Here is a 13,823-nt window from a genome sequence, read left to right as displayed (position 1 = left end):
GCAGCTGGGATCAAGTAGGAAAGGAATATACTTGCATCTTTTCTCTTGTCTGCATAATTTAAATCTTGACATGTTACTTGTACAATAAACAAACACATTATGAGTCCAGTACCTGCATGTAATTCTCTTTTGCACAACGTGACGTGGATACGTGTGCATTGAGTTATCAGCAGCAGACCTATTCTCAGTTACCCCTGCAGCCACATACAGTACTTGCAGGGCTATGTTTTTTGCTCTAGTTATGTCGAACTAGTGAGGGGGAAGCCCTGGTGCACCGCAGCTAAAAGCCAAGTCTAACCATGGAATGAATAATGAATACAGATTCCCTATCCAGTCTATCCGCATACTAGTTCAAAGGCATCCTCCAAGTCCATGCATAAAGCAACAAGACACACAACTCTATGCTAATGGCTCTCAATACCAGGGGCAGGACGGAGCTCACTGAGCCATGCAAATGTTCCAGTGCTGAGGATGAAGATGTCAGATGATGGGGATGTGACGAGGAACTGCTGAAGTGTTTGTGGCAGGCCAGGGCTGGACAGGGAAACACTACATGTACGTCAGGCCACCAGTAGCATCCAGCGCATACACCCACACCAACACAAACTCATGAACTACTAGAAGGACAAGTCGTCCTAAGGGATGCCTGGACATTTGATGCTGAGTGATGCTAACGACCTCCCTGGCACAGACATGAGCATTGGTTGAGGCAGTCACAAGAGATCACATATTACTGCCAGCCATCCAGTTATGTATCATTTATAGCAGTGGGGCCTCAGGTATAATAAAATCCACCAATTTCCGGGATGTTTGCTTCTTCACATCCTGTATGTCTGGCTCACTAAAACCTGGATGTAGACAGTTGACTCACAATAAGCAGAGAAACCATGTAGTCTTAAAAGTACAGCATATAGAAGGGCATGCTCATGTTTATATAAAAATATCTAACTTAAATTAAAAATGGACTAAATCCATGTTATATATTTTTAATTGAGTACTTCCATCATCTCAAATATTTCTAAAAGTTATCACAGCCAGAGGAATACGTAATTTTATAGTTGTAACAGGATGTGTCTTGTACGCGGCCACCAAGATGAGCCGCCATGAGCGGCATGCAATGTTGATCGTTTGTAAAGAAAAAAATGGATGTTGCGTCAAAGACCACTGCAAAAGCGAGCTCTAGCTGCTACTGAAAACCACTGTTCTGTTGCTGTATGTGCTGCTGTGATTAAAAAAAACAAAAAAAACACGTCTAAATTATACTTGAATACATCGTCAGTACACATAATGAGTTTCTCACGTCGGTTTCGCCCGCTCGTATCGATTCAACACAGAGTTTTTTCGTTTTCTCCCATAATTCCCCCGCGATGCTCGACATCACTGTTTGTTATTGTTTTGATTGAGAGCCCCCTATCATCGGACTTTCTATCCTGTATGTTTAATATAAGTGTAGCACTTGTTGAATCTCTCGTTTCTAGCTACAATTATAACATGGCTCTGATTTGATGGTGGTGCAGTATCGTTATCAGTTTGGTGCAGCAGGAAACGTGCTGCCAAACTACTGAAAAGGGAAGTAAAAGAAGGAGGAGAGGTCAAATGTTTTCCCTGAGCGTGTTTGTATAAGTTAAACAAATGTCTGACTACAACTGAATGGTCCCGACCAATTTTATAGTAAAAGACCGAGACGTAAATCGGAATGCTGAGGGATCGTGACCATTAGAGACTCCAGGCTAGGTTAACCAAGGCTTCAAGATTACATAGCTGTGTTTGAGTATGAAGAGGCAAGAGGCTAAATTTTGCCTTTTTCCTGATTAGTCTGAAAACCAAATCCTGGTTATCAGAAAAGGAAGCAGCCCTCTGTTAGTGAGCCCATCAAAGGGAACATTTTCTTTCAAGCAAGTCAGAGAGAGAAAGGAAAACTTCAGTTAACCCTCCTCTGGGAGGGTATTGTATGTGTTTGAGTCTGTCTTTTTTTTGTTTTTCTTATTTCATTCCCTGACTGTATCCCCTGCCTCTGTTCTGCCTCTCTTGCTTTCACTTTGTGTTGACATCCTCCAGCGCTCCTCTCTTGATCCCTCCACCCGCGTCTCCCTCATATCCTCACCCACCTCTGCTCCCTTATGCCTCTTTGCATTTGAATCTGTCGTAATGCAGTCTTCTCGGTGTGAAAAGAGCCTGTAGGAATCCCATTGGGAGCATTTCCCAGAATCCCAAAACAGCAACCACAGTCAAAAAAAACAAAAAAAAAAAGAGAGAGAGAGTGACCCAACAGCTACAGAAGGGCTTCAATGAAACCCTTCAGGTACTGAAAGGTGAACTCAGGTCTGTGCTACTGCTTAGAAAAATCGAATTTTTCAATTAAATCAAAAAGTTCGTATCAACTTGACTTTTGTTTTCAAGAGGAAAAATCTAACTTCCAATTCTGGCAAAGTAGCTGTTTAAGGGACCAGTTCACCCTCACTGCAGGAATGAAGTGTCGAGTTTAATTACAACTGAATAAGTGTTCAATGCCATGCATGGGTAGAGGCCACTACCTCTGCTTCGCCTTTCACATCCTGATAAGCCTTCAGTGAACAGGAGAGGGCTATTAGCAGACACTTGGCAGGAAAATCTTCCATTTTCAAGGGAGGGGAAGTCAGATTTGAAATGTGCTCACTGGTACGCTCAGTCGTTAGTACGGCCATTTTACATCATTAAGGTGTGGAGATGTGCAGTCCAACATCCTTGGAATTATATTATATTTAGTTTTTTCAGTATTTAGTTTGATGATGCACATTGCTATTTATAAGCAAGCAAAGCCAATGTGAAGTGCTCCACAGAAAACAATGTGACCTATAAAGAGCAGAAAGGGACAAAATTCTGCTTAAAAATTCACTTTATGTGAAGGTAAGGGACCCTGCATCTATCTCATTGCCAGGAGTAGAAACAGGAAATATGGACATGATTATCGAGGCAGGACACAAGGTAAAATATTTCAAACTAGCTAATAACATTAATGTTAATGGATGGATACGATAAGGAACTGACCTTAAAAAGGTCCAACGCAAAGTCTTGCCAAACATAAGCCCTTTAACACACTAGGAAAGGTGTTTTTGTCGATCAAAGGCTCCACAGATCGATTCACTTGGATCTTTAACATTATAGGATTGGTTACCAAATCCAAAGAAGTGAATCTTTAAATCCTTAGATTTCATCTGCCAATATCAGATTATGTTTTTAAATTAGCTCTGCTCTATACTCTATGCAGTATGAAACTATGAAACAACTTTCATATAAACAAAATGGAAAGGAGAACTGAAATTGGAAATCAGTGAGGATGTCTGGGCAAATACAGTATTTCCTCAGAAGTTTAACAAAGTAACTAATACAAATCAGTATAAAGAGTTCCAGTTGAAAATGTTTTGGAAACCTTGATACCCTTTAAAAAAAAGAGCTACCATTACTGCCTCATGTCCACAAATAATTGACTTACAGCCTCATTAACGACTAAAACCTTTAGTCAAACAATTGGAGAACTGTTATCTGCAGTGGAGCGTGGAATGTTGTGTTTTCTGTTAAGGAGGAAGGTCGTTACTGATTGGTAATTATCAAGGGGGATTAAGTTGATGACAATGACAGGAAAGAAACACTGACCTCATTAAAGTGGGCCACCTCCTCACAGTTCTCAGCCACACGGCTGAAGAAAGGCAGGCCTGCAGGTTGAAGAGGAAACAAGAGGTTAAAAGAGGGATCAATAGTTCGCTTTTTTCAGTGTAAGCAGATGAACACACAGAAATGGGTAATTTATACAGAACAAGTGAGAACTATCAATCTTGGTCTTCATCTTCAACAACAACATGCCTTGTTAGACAGATTTACTTTATATTTCTGACATTTCACTGCTGCATATGATACGATGTAATAGCAGCGGTAGATAATGTTTTCACAAATACAAGCCAAAGTGGAACATTTTACAGCTATTACTTGTCAGAACATTTTTGTTGGACCATTTTCTATGGTGTAAGTTTAAGGACATTGGGTATTCTTGTAGCACTTCTATCAGCTTCAGTTTTAATAAATGAATATATCCAAACACATATACAAACATTTATCAAGAAATAAGAGGCTCCCACTATTGTCTTATATCTGTTTCCATATGCCACATTAGAGGCAAGTGAAAAGACTAATGACTGCCTTTAGTACGTTGAAGAAATGCACAAATGAGATACAGTGAATGGAGAAGCAGACGACGCCAAAGAATAATAAACTGCATAAAAAAATTCTCAGTTCACCAAAGTGTTTCACAGAGAAATACCAGAAAGAGAGACTTTTGGTCGAACCAAAACTTATATGAAAGAAGCCAGGTTAAAGAACACTAGCAAACACTGTTCACATGGCCTTCTCCAATGAGCAGGACAGCATGAAAAAGTCAGTGCAGTATAGAGGACACACAGATCATAAAGTGATCCGGTGATCTGGTTCGCTCACATGTGCCGCAGCATGTCACCTGGTTGCTTTGTGTTGCTCATGAATGGACCTGGACACAGCCTGCTTTGTTCCATTTGTTTGATTTGTGTATCTGAAGCGTTCGTGTGGGTGTTGATGTTTGTTTGGGTGCATGTGAACAGCTGATTTGTACTGACAGACGTTTTCAGACAGCACACAGAGAGTTACTAAGCCTCTGTCAGTTTGGGTTCACAATCACAGAGCAAATACTGTCCAAGTTTAAATACAGAAAAGACTGAAATGCTATTGTCCTTCATACAATTTTACAATTCATGCTATTTTTCTTTGCATCTTTTTTTTCACTCCACAACCAGTACAGACTTTTCAAACCCACATCTTTTGAAAACATTTTTTAGAAAATAAAAATAGCTTGACTCTTCAAAGGGAGTGGGAAAATATTCCTCTTACATTATTGAATAAAGAGGCGATGAACACATCCAACCGAGACGTGGGTTTGGAGATGTACCTCGTGTCAAACTTATGTAAGGTGCTCCACACCACGGCAAAACAATTTTCTACTAATCTTTTTTGTCTTCTGGCCTTGGTGAGATAAAGCGATCGAGAGTTGGGGGAAGAGCAGCATTGAAAAAAATGTAACTCCAGTGAAATGGACAAAAATGTAGAGCACATTTTGTTTGAGCTGAAAAGGATGCTAGCAGAAGAACACCACAAGCAAGTGAGAGGAGGTGGTGACGTTTCTGTCCTGTGGCCGGTGGACCACCATAGACTGTTTGCACGCAAGCGCTACGATCTCCAACCAACGAATTAAACCACCACATTATGATTTCTATTGGTCAGTATTTTCTTCTTAGCTCTTTTACACCCCTAGTGGACCGCCACAATACTGTGATATTATGGCAAATGTTCCCATTATTCCCAACATGCAACAGACTCTGTTGCTTTGTTGTTAATTTGGTGTTATCTGGCCAATCTAAAATCCAAACAAGAGTACAACCCAAATCGAGTGAAACTAACGTGTGTCTTCTTGAAGAACTCGAGGGACTACTTTATCCAGAGAGCAACACAAACACTGCACACATTGTCATTGTCATCAGCTTGATACTAACCACACAGTCAGTGTGCGCTCCAGCTGAGGATGTAAAGAACAGAGTGTCGGCATGCTACATTAAGGTAAAGGGATTTCAATAATAAAGGCTGGATGTGGAGCTGTTTATGTTGAAACCAAGGATTGGAGTTCAAAAGAGGACTGTTAGAGAAGAAGCATTGATGTAACATCAAACGGAGGCTTTGTAAGTTGTGGATAGCAGGCAAAAGAAGTCAGGCATAATAAAAAAAAGAGAGCCTTTTGCAGTGACTCTTAAAGGGGAAATAATGCTTTAATTTTCATATTGAGCTCTGCAGTGAGTGTGCGTGTGTGATCCTGCAACAAGCGTTGGGAGCGGCGCACTTTAGTAGAGCCAAGAGCTCCAGATAAAAGCCAGGAATCATCAAAGACTTGTCACAAATTAAATTAAATTTTGATGCTTTGCCTCTGAAGTAAACTTTAACCATTGTCTATTGCAACAGATAATTTACCAGTTTAAACCAAAGTCTACAGTTTACAAACGTTCTGTGTAGTTGGGGAATATTACGCCTTGCGAATAAAATCGACTGTTCATTTTCTTAAAAACTATGAGTTAGATTCTGGATTATGTGTAGTTTCACACTAGGTCCCTTTTGCTCTCAGCCATAACTTGTCGAGGCGCAATTACATGCATAACTTCTCTACCAGCCGCTCAAAGGGTCATGTATGGTTCAGCATGCTCAGAGAAGGAAAACACTTCCTGGCAAACCCCTTCCTCTCCAGACCTGAAGCTAAAAGCACTCAGGAAGCTCTGCTGACAGTTTGCGGAGGGAAGAGCAACATACACAACCCCCAAAGAAATGAACCAGACTGTGGATGCAAGATAGATGCAATTACTGATAGAAAAAAAACTGCCATTTTACATGCATAGACTATGAAATTAGGTATTTATCCAACTATAGATGATCATGTCTGCAGTCAATTGATACACTTAAATGAAATTGAGGGAAGGTAAAAAAAATTTTTTTTAAAAAGCCAAAAAAGAGAGACAAGAAAGCATAGAGAGAGAGGTTTTTTTGGGGGGGAGAGGGGATAAACCTTTAGTTTCCATGGTGTCATGGTGGTTATTAAATGTGAAAAGTCTGGAGCAAAGTTAAAAGTATACGTCAATGTAGACATTCTCCTATGACCTTCTACCTGCATAATAATAGATTTTCCCAGTGTGTTGAAACCTTCAAAATAATTACTTTGCAGCACCAAGATGCTAATAGGGTGGCTTACAACTCTGAGAGCAGAGACCTGAACCCAAAGTTGTCAGCAGCAGCATGGGCATCAAGTTCAGCTTCAGCGCTGTGGCCAGTTGTGTGCTACTAAGGGGGCAGCATGTCGGGTAATAGACTGCTTACCTCTTGTCTGTCACACCAGTATTGCCCATATTCTACCACCATGATGGAGAGATACATTAATACCAGTGGTACTGTTTCACTGTATCCAGTGGCACCATGACGTAATATCCCATAGGTGCTCAACTGGATTTATGTAAAGGTACCCACTTGCTGTGACATGGAGGTCTGTGTAAACCTCCTAGGATATCCCTCCCCAGTCCTATTATTGACCAACCACCAAACAAGTCATCCTCGATGATGTTACAGGCAGCATATCGGCCTGCAGACTCTTTCACATGTGTCACAATTGCTCAGTGTGAACCTGCCCTCACCTGTGAAGAGAACGAGGTGCGCATGGAGGAGGACCTGCTAATTTTGGTGTTCTCTGACGAATGCCGAAGCTGCAAGGTGCTCTGATTAGAGGACGTTGGACCCTTACACCCCCCTCACTGTGTCTTTTTCTGACAGTTTGTTGATAAATATTTACACCAGTAGCCTGCTGGTCATTCTGTAGGGCTCTGGATGTACTCCTTCTCTCCCTCCTCACAAAAGGAACAGACGTAGCTTGGATTGTGCCCTGTCCACCTCTCTTCATTTAGAGTGACTGAAGGTCTTCTCGTAGCTCTTTCATGCTTTTAAGATTGTGCTGGGAGAGTCAGCCAACCTTCTGTGATTGCAAGTGTGGCTGTGCATTCCTGGATGAGCTGGACTACCTGTGCTACAACCAGTATTAACCAGCACACAAGTGGAAAACAAAGCTAGAGAAGAATCAGTCAGGTAGAACAAGGAGAGAGCAATTGTCTGTGACCTTTTGATGTAAAACATTCTTATAGGTCTTGCTCTTCCTTCTACATTTCACTCATTGCCACTTTCATTTGCACCTTTGCAGATGCAATTGATTCACGATCAACTGTGCTTTCTCAGTGGACAGATTGATATTCCTGAAGTTTAAGGGTTCCTTTAAAATAAGTTGAGCAGTGCAGTATTTTTTTTTAATGTAGCTATTGGTGTGTGGTGGGCTGGGGTTATTCTTTAAATTATGGCTAAGATTGTGTCTGTTGTTTAACTGCTTTATCTCACCGACTCTTCCAGCTAATACCTGTAATGGTTAAAGACTCACATACATTTCACCACACTATGCTAAATAAAAAATGGCTTCATCGTTCCTCCCAAAGGTTAAACCAATATTATAGTCGGTATAGAGCCACTATATGATAGCCTCTTATTTTCTTTGTATTTTTCCATTAGCAACAGAACAGACTTGATCTAAGACAGAAGGTGATAGTAGGGGTAACCAAACCAACACGCATGCTTCACTGCTTAGCTTGTTTAAAACTGCAAACACATAAACTGCAGCCACTGTGCTGACAGTTAGAACATGGGGGCAGAGCAGACGATCTAATCCTTGGCTTGGATTTCATGGTTCATGTAATATCAAGACCCTGGTGAGTTAACTGCAGCACAACACTGAACCACCCCTTTCCCCAGTGCAGACACAGTGCGATGGAGCGAGGAGAATTTCGAGTGGTGGTCTTGAAATCCCACACAGTTCAGTCCTGATGCTGACAGCAGGAAGCTATCAGGGATCAGCTGAGGATTGAACACCTGGCATGTGAGTGAACTGATCGCTGTCCAAGGTGCTGATACGCACACGCCTTTCTCTTCCAATCTCGTGCCCTTTCTGGTTATCTCTCTTTCTCACACACATGCACACACAGACACACACACACACAGACACACACACAGACACACACACACACACACACACACACACACACACACACACACACACAATGAATGAACAAATCCACTGAACTCAGTCCAAATATTCCTATTATGGAGAGCAGGAGAGAAAGGGCAGCATGGGTGTTGTATTATGACCCTTTGGAAGCTTTAAAACAGAGAACAGGAGGATTGACAATTAACCCGAAGGCATAAAGAATACCCACCTCCCATCAGACTCCTACACCAATGTGAAATCAATGCCATCAGCCCTATCAATTATAACTCCTAGGCCTACTGGCCTCTTTGGGAGTAAAAATGACCAATTATAAGGCTACATTGATAAAGAGAGTTCGTTTTATTTGCAGGAATGAACTTAGAGCTATTACTTCCTCCCCCTTTGTTGGTATTCGAATACGCTGATGATAATAATTCGTTTTCAATAAAGGAAAGTCTATGTTTCATTGTGTAAATCATCACCAAGATTGTAAGCATGTAAGTCCTACATAACACGAGTGTAGGGGGGTAGTAAACCAAAACATATTACATAAAGTACGCCTATCGTTTTTTGTGTAGATTACATTTAAATATAGGCTCATATTTTAAAGACTGTAAATCCAGTGTTTTCTCTTAATTGAAAGGTAGATTTATATTGAACAAATCAGAGCTCGGCGCGTGTCCGGTATAACAATTAATCCAAGAGGGGTTTCCCACAACTTTTTATACGCAACCGGGAACGCTTATTTCCTTTAGGCTACCTAAATCAAATCGGGACACAGCAGAGAAAGGGCTATCCTGTAACACAGCATTCAAGCTCTCTCATTATCATAGACACCTTGCTTTTTTAAAATGTCCTACCTCTGAATGTAACTTTGGCGATCCTGTCACCTTTCCCCCGAAGGTGAGCGACCGTCTTCAGGTGAACCATTAGAGACATCATTAGTCCACGCTGGTCGGGGGGAGTAATTCTACTCCACGCAGATTAAACTTGAACCGGTTTGGTGCGATCTGTGTTAGTTGTTTCCTTAACTGAGTCCGTTCTTGCTCCTACACCCATGAAATGCTTTTCTTCAAGACAGCCTGAAAAATAGTTTTTTGTTTTTAAATCTCACAAGAACAAAAATAGTGAATTAATCATAAGCTCCAGTAAACATTTTCTCTCGCTCCGTGCTCCGTGGCTGCTCGGTCTGTCGCGCACCTCTGGGCTGGCACTTGGTTTTACTCTGCTCGTTGTGCAAAAAGGGCGGGGGTGGTTGTGGTGGTAGAGGGGGGGTTGGCTTCAGCTATAACGATGCTCTAATTGTAAGACATGAGTGCAGCCCTTTGATTTCAGAGATAGGCACCCCCCGCACCTCCCCCCCCCTACCCCCTTCATTGAGGGAAAAAAAGAAAAGAGAGAAAAAAACAAAACATCCTCCCTGCTTTTATCACTGCAGTGCAGACCGCCAGGCAGCATTATTAGGCTATTTTTCATTGGATTTACAAAGCATACATTTAAAGTTATTTTCTAGGGTTTTTAGTTTGGCAAATAACAAAACACAGAGCTGAGTGAGTAATGGGCTTAGTCTTACATTGCATGATAAATGATTAATAATACTTGCATCTCTACAAGAGAAGAGAATTTCCTGTGAACTTAAAACTAAATGTATTGTAGATTAGGCCTATACTGTTGTTCTTTGGGACATAGGCTAAGAAAAAGTTGCTAGGCAACCAATTACCCCCTTACCATAGGGTACTGCTGCAATTACTCAACTAAAAGATAAGTCAGTTGAAAAAAAGCATATCGTTTGAATTGTGATCAGCATTGTTAAATTACTTTCAAGCTCATGGAGAAAAATATTAATCATACATATACATTTATGATTCCAGCTTTGTCATTTGGTCCCTGTCTGCTGCAGAGCACTGGTTCTTCTTTCTGCTCTGGTGACAAACAAAAGTTACCGCTTTTTACTTGCTGACTGACGAACAGTAATCAACATATCTGTTACAAAGAAGGACCAGCAGGTAAGCAGCTGTGCCAAGAGCTTTTTTAAACAGAGTGAAGGTGCCTGTCAGGGTCTGCAGGGGGGTTTCAGGAGGGTAATGACGGGTAATTCCCTGGTTCACCAGCTGAAAACTCAAGAAATTATGAACCAACCAATAATTTCTAAAAGAATGATTACAATGACGATAGTTTGTTTAACATTGTACTACTCACTACAATCATTGAGAACAAAAATCTATCGAACAAGTATGGCAACAGGAATTCCTCAGAGAGTTCTGTAAATGTTTTCAGTCCTAAACATGCCGACGGGCACAGGAAGAGGCATCAACACAGCTAAGTGGAACTGCCAACACATAGAGCAGGCTGTCAGCGAGGACTCAAAACAGCTGCTTAAAGTGGCCATGCACCAAGAACAGATTGAAGCAAGACAGTGTAGAAGAACACTCTGGCATGTTTATCCAGCTATTTATTCAATTCAAAAAACTTTATTTGTCCCATGGGGGGGACAATTCAAGTCAGGCAATTTAGTCACTGTTAAGCTGAAATGGCAACCAAATGATGCCATGTGAACTGATGCAGCTTGTCTTTGACCCCAGTGCTGCATTAAGTAGCCACCTTTACAGTAGTATTGGTACAGTAGCAAAACTTGTTGTTCTAACACAATTCTCTTTAATTGCACCACAAACTGAATACTCAAACAGTTCAATAAATACCATATTGAATTACAGGATTAGTTGCAGGACTATTGCATTAATAGAACTAGGTTTTACTAGTTGTACCTCATATTTGCAACAGAGTGTATAGGCTTGTTAAAACATAAATTTGACCCCTTATTTTCCCATGAGCTTGGTATATTGTTAACTGAACAATCCTTGTGTTAATATCTCTCAGGCAGTTAATTGGAGTTTTTTCTTTCTCTCAGCTCTACAAAGGAAATATATAGATTTAAAGAAAAACACAGTGGTGGAATACAGAGTTGGCTCAAAACATGTACAAATAATAAAATAATTGGTTGCACTTATGTTGCAAACATGCTTAGACGAGAACTCTTTTACCTAACAGCCTTATGAAAGGTATTAGGTACACAAATATGTCAAACAAATTTAATGAAGGCTGCTGATAGAATAGGAACACAGCACTCATATTGTTTTAACACCATTTATATGAAACTCATGAGGACATCCAGTCTGAGCTGATGGAGTGTAACAGGGAGAGGGTCTGTTTTATCACAAACATCTTGTCAGCTCGGTCCAGGATACAAACAAGACATAAATAACCTCAGGCATGTGACAAGACAGAGCACATTGTACCTTGTATAGTGTACCTGCCAAAGGAGAAATCCAACCTGCCATCCTCTTGTGTGTGTGTGTGTGTGTGTGTGTGTGTGTGTGTGTGTGTGTGTGTGTGTGTGTGTGTGTGCATTTCTGTGTGAATGAGTGACTGTGTTTCTACACTTTTGCCCACATGCAGTGAGTGAAGGAATAGATAACAATCTGCTTCAACAAGGTTTTTTTTTAATCAGTTATGAGGGGAGGGGTACAAATTAATTACATTCTGCACTGAGTCTTGCACTATTTTTAAATCTGTTGCAGTAGCACATGTGTTTGCATGTGGTTTGGTGAAAGCAACAGTGAAAAAAGAAGAGAGAAAGAAGAGAGACTCAGCACCATTCTAACTTCAATTATTTATGGATAACTGGAAGAAACAACGTAGAAATAGTATAATGTATTTCTTGGTCTCTTGGACAAACAGAAGATGACATTTATTGATTTTATGTCCAGTTTGAGCCATATTCTTGTCTAAAAATACAGTTTCAGACAGAGTGATGATATGTGCAGAAATTCTTTTTCAAATGTTGAATTTTGTTTACTTTTGAGTCTGGCTCTACAGTGTTCAATTTATTCACTCATGACTGAATGATGATTTAAATTATTTTTCTACAGTGTAGTGAAAGTTCCTGACCAGTAGAGGGAGATATTGGTCTTCAGTTAACTTGCATGCTGAACGTACTGTACTTCATTACTTGAAGTGGTGTGATAAGTGAATACAGGAAGATCGATAGAGGTAGATCGATCATTAATAACAGAGCCCCAGAAGAAGCTGAACTTATTTCCCTTCATCCAAATCTTCATGAAGAGTTCACGTTATACATTATTTATGAGAGTATTAACCTCTGAGGAAAAGAGACTCTGTGAAAGGATGATGGATTGAGTTATTGGATATCTGTTAAAATGCTTCAGCTGGTCATGGGAGATGTTAGATTTGATAGAGAAGAGGTCGAGAAGTTTTATTGTAAATCCTAGAAGAGAACTAAAGAAATCTATTGTGCATGAAGTTCTGCAAATGTGTCCAGTAAGGCAGAAAACACTACATTGTGATAATAACCAAAGTAATGCAGAGAAAGTAACAATGTTCCCAAGATTTTATATTTACATTCTGACAATAATTAGGTCATTAATACAAACGGGGAGGGCATCTAAAGCAAAAACTCACACAAAACAATCCTGTAATGGACAATGGACTATAAAGTTATTTGATGACGTAGACTTAACTACATTTTAAAGTGACAAAAGTTGAAGCTCAAACACATCTACTGCTGCCAAAAGACAATGATGCCTTTATACAATCTGACTTCACTTGCCCACCTGAGGGCTAAACTTCTTATGAAAGGTTGGGTTATTGCTCCATCTAGTGGTTAAATGACTTTTATGGAAAAAGAGTTTTCTTTTTGCAGTTTGACATATAAACATATCGAGGATAACAAACAGTCCATAGAACCCTCCACGTTTCATTCATCTGCATATTAAGTTCTTTGTTGCAGTCAGTTTGATCACCCATGCGTATGAACACAAAGAAATACATCACAATTATCTTAGACTAACACGCATAACAAATAACTTTAAAACCCTTAAACGTGGAACAAGAAGAAATATTTGCAAATTTGGACGACAGTTAAAGGAAAGTTAAACACAAAGCATGATGGGTAAGAAGAATTGACGTGTATTGTCTCTCTCGCACATGGTTTACTACTGTAGATGTTTTACGTCAATTTGACAATTTTATAAATTACAAATAGGCCTAATTATATGTAAAATGTGACGTCGTTGAACGTTTTTGCTGACACAGAGAAGTCACGAGTTCACTGTTGTCAACAGCAGTGTCTGTGGGAAGGGAAAGGGGGGGGGGGCTGGGAGGATTGGTGCGTCCCTGCCCTCTGTCTGCA

General features: G+C 40.3%; 1 protein-coding gene across 13 annotated transcripts in view; it reads right to left on the bottom strand.

Moving 5' to 3' along the window:
- The window catches only part of otofa (otoferlin a), a 76,018-nt gene extending 66,202 nt beyond the window's left edge, over nt 1–9,816 (bottom strand). For all 13 annotated transcript variants that reach the window (XM_079356403.1, XM_079356410.1, XM_079356412.1 and 10 more), the window contains exons 1-2: nt 9,475–9,816; nt 3,634–3,692 (exon numbers count right to left, since the gene is read on the bottom strand). In XM_079356403.1, the coding sequence (XP_079212529.1) occupies nt 3,634–3,692; nt 9,475–9,556 (141 nt within the window). In that variant the 5' untranslated portion in view covers nt 9,557–9,816. The remainder of the gene's footprint in view (nt 1–3,633; nt 3,693–9,474) is intronic.
- Nucleotides 9,817–13,823: the final 4,007 nt, after the last annotated feature.

The sequence above is a fragment of the Symphodus melops genome (assembly GCF_947650265.1).
Source record: "Symphodus melops genome assembly, chromosome: 1".
Taxonomy (NCBI): domain Eukaryota; kingdom Metazoa; phylum Chordata; class Actinopteri; order Labriformes; family Labridae; genus Symphodus; species Symphodus melops.
The sequence above is the reverse complement of the archived record's forward strand: the minus strand, read 5'-3'. Positions and strand labels throughout refer to the sequence as shown.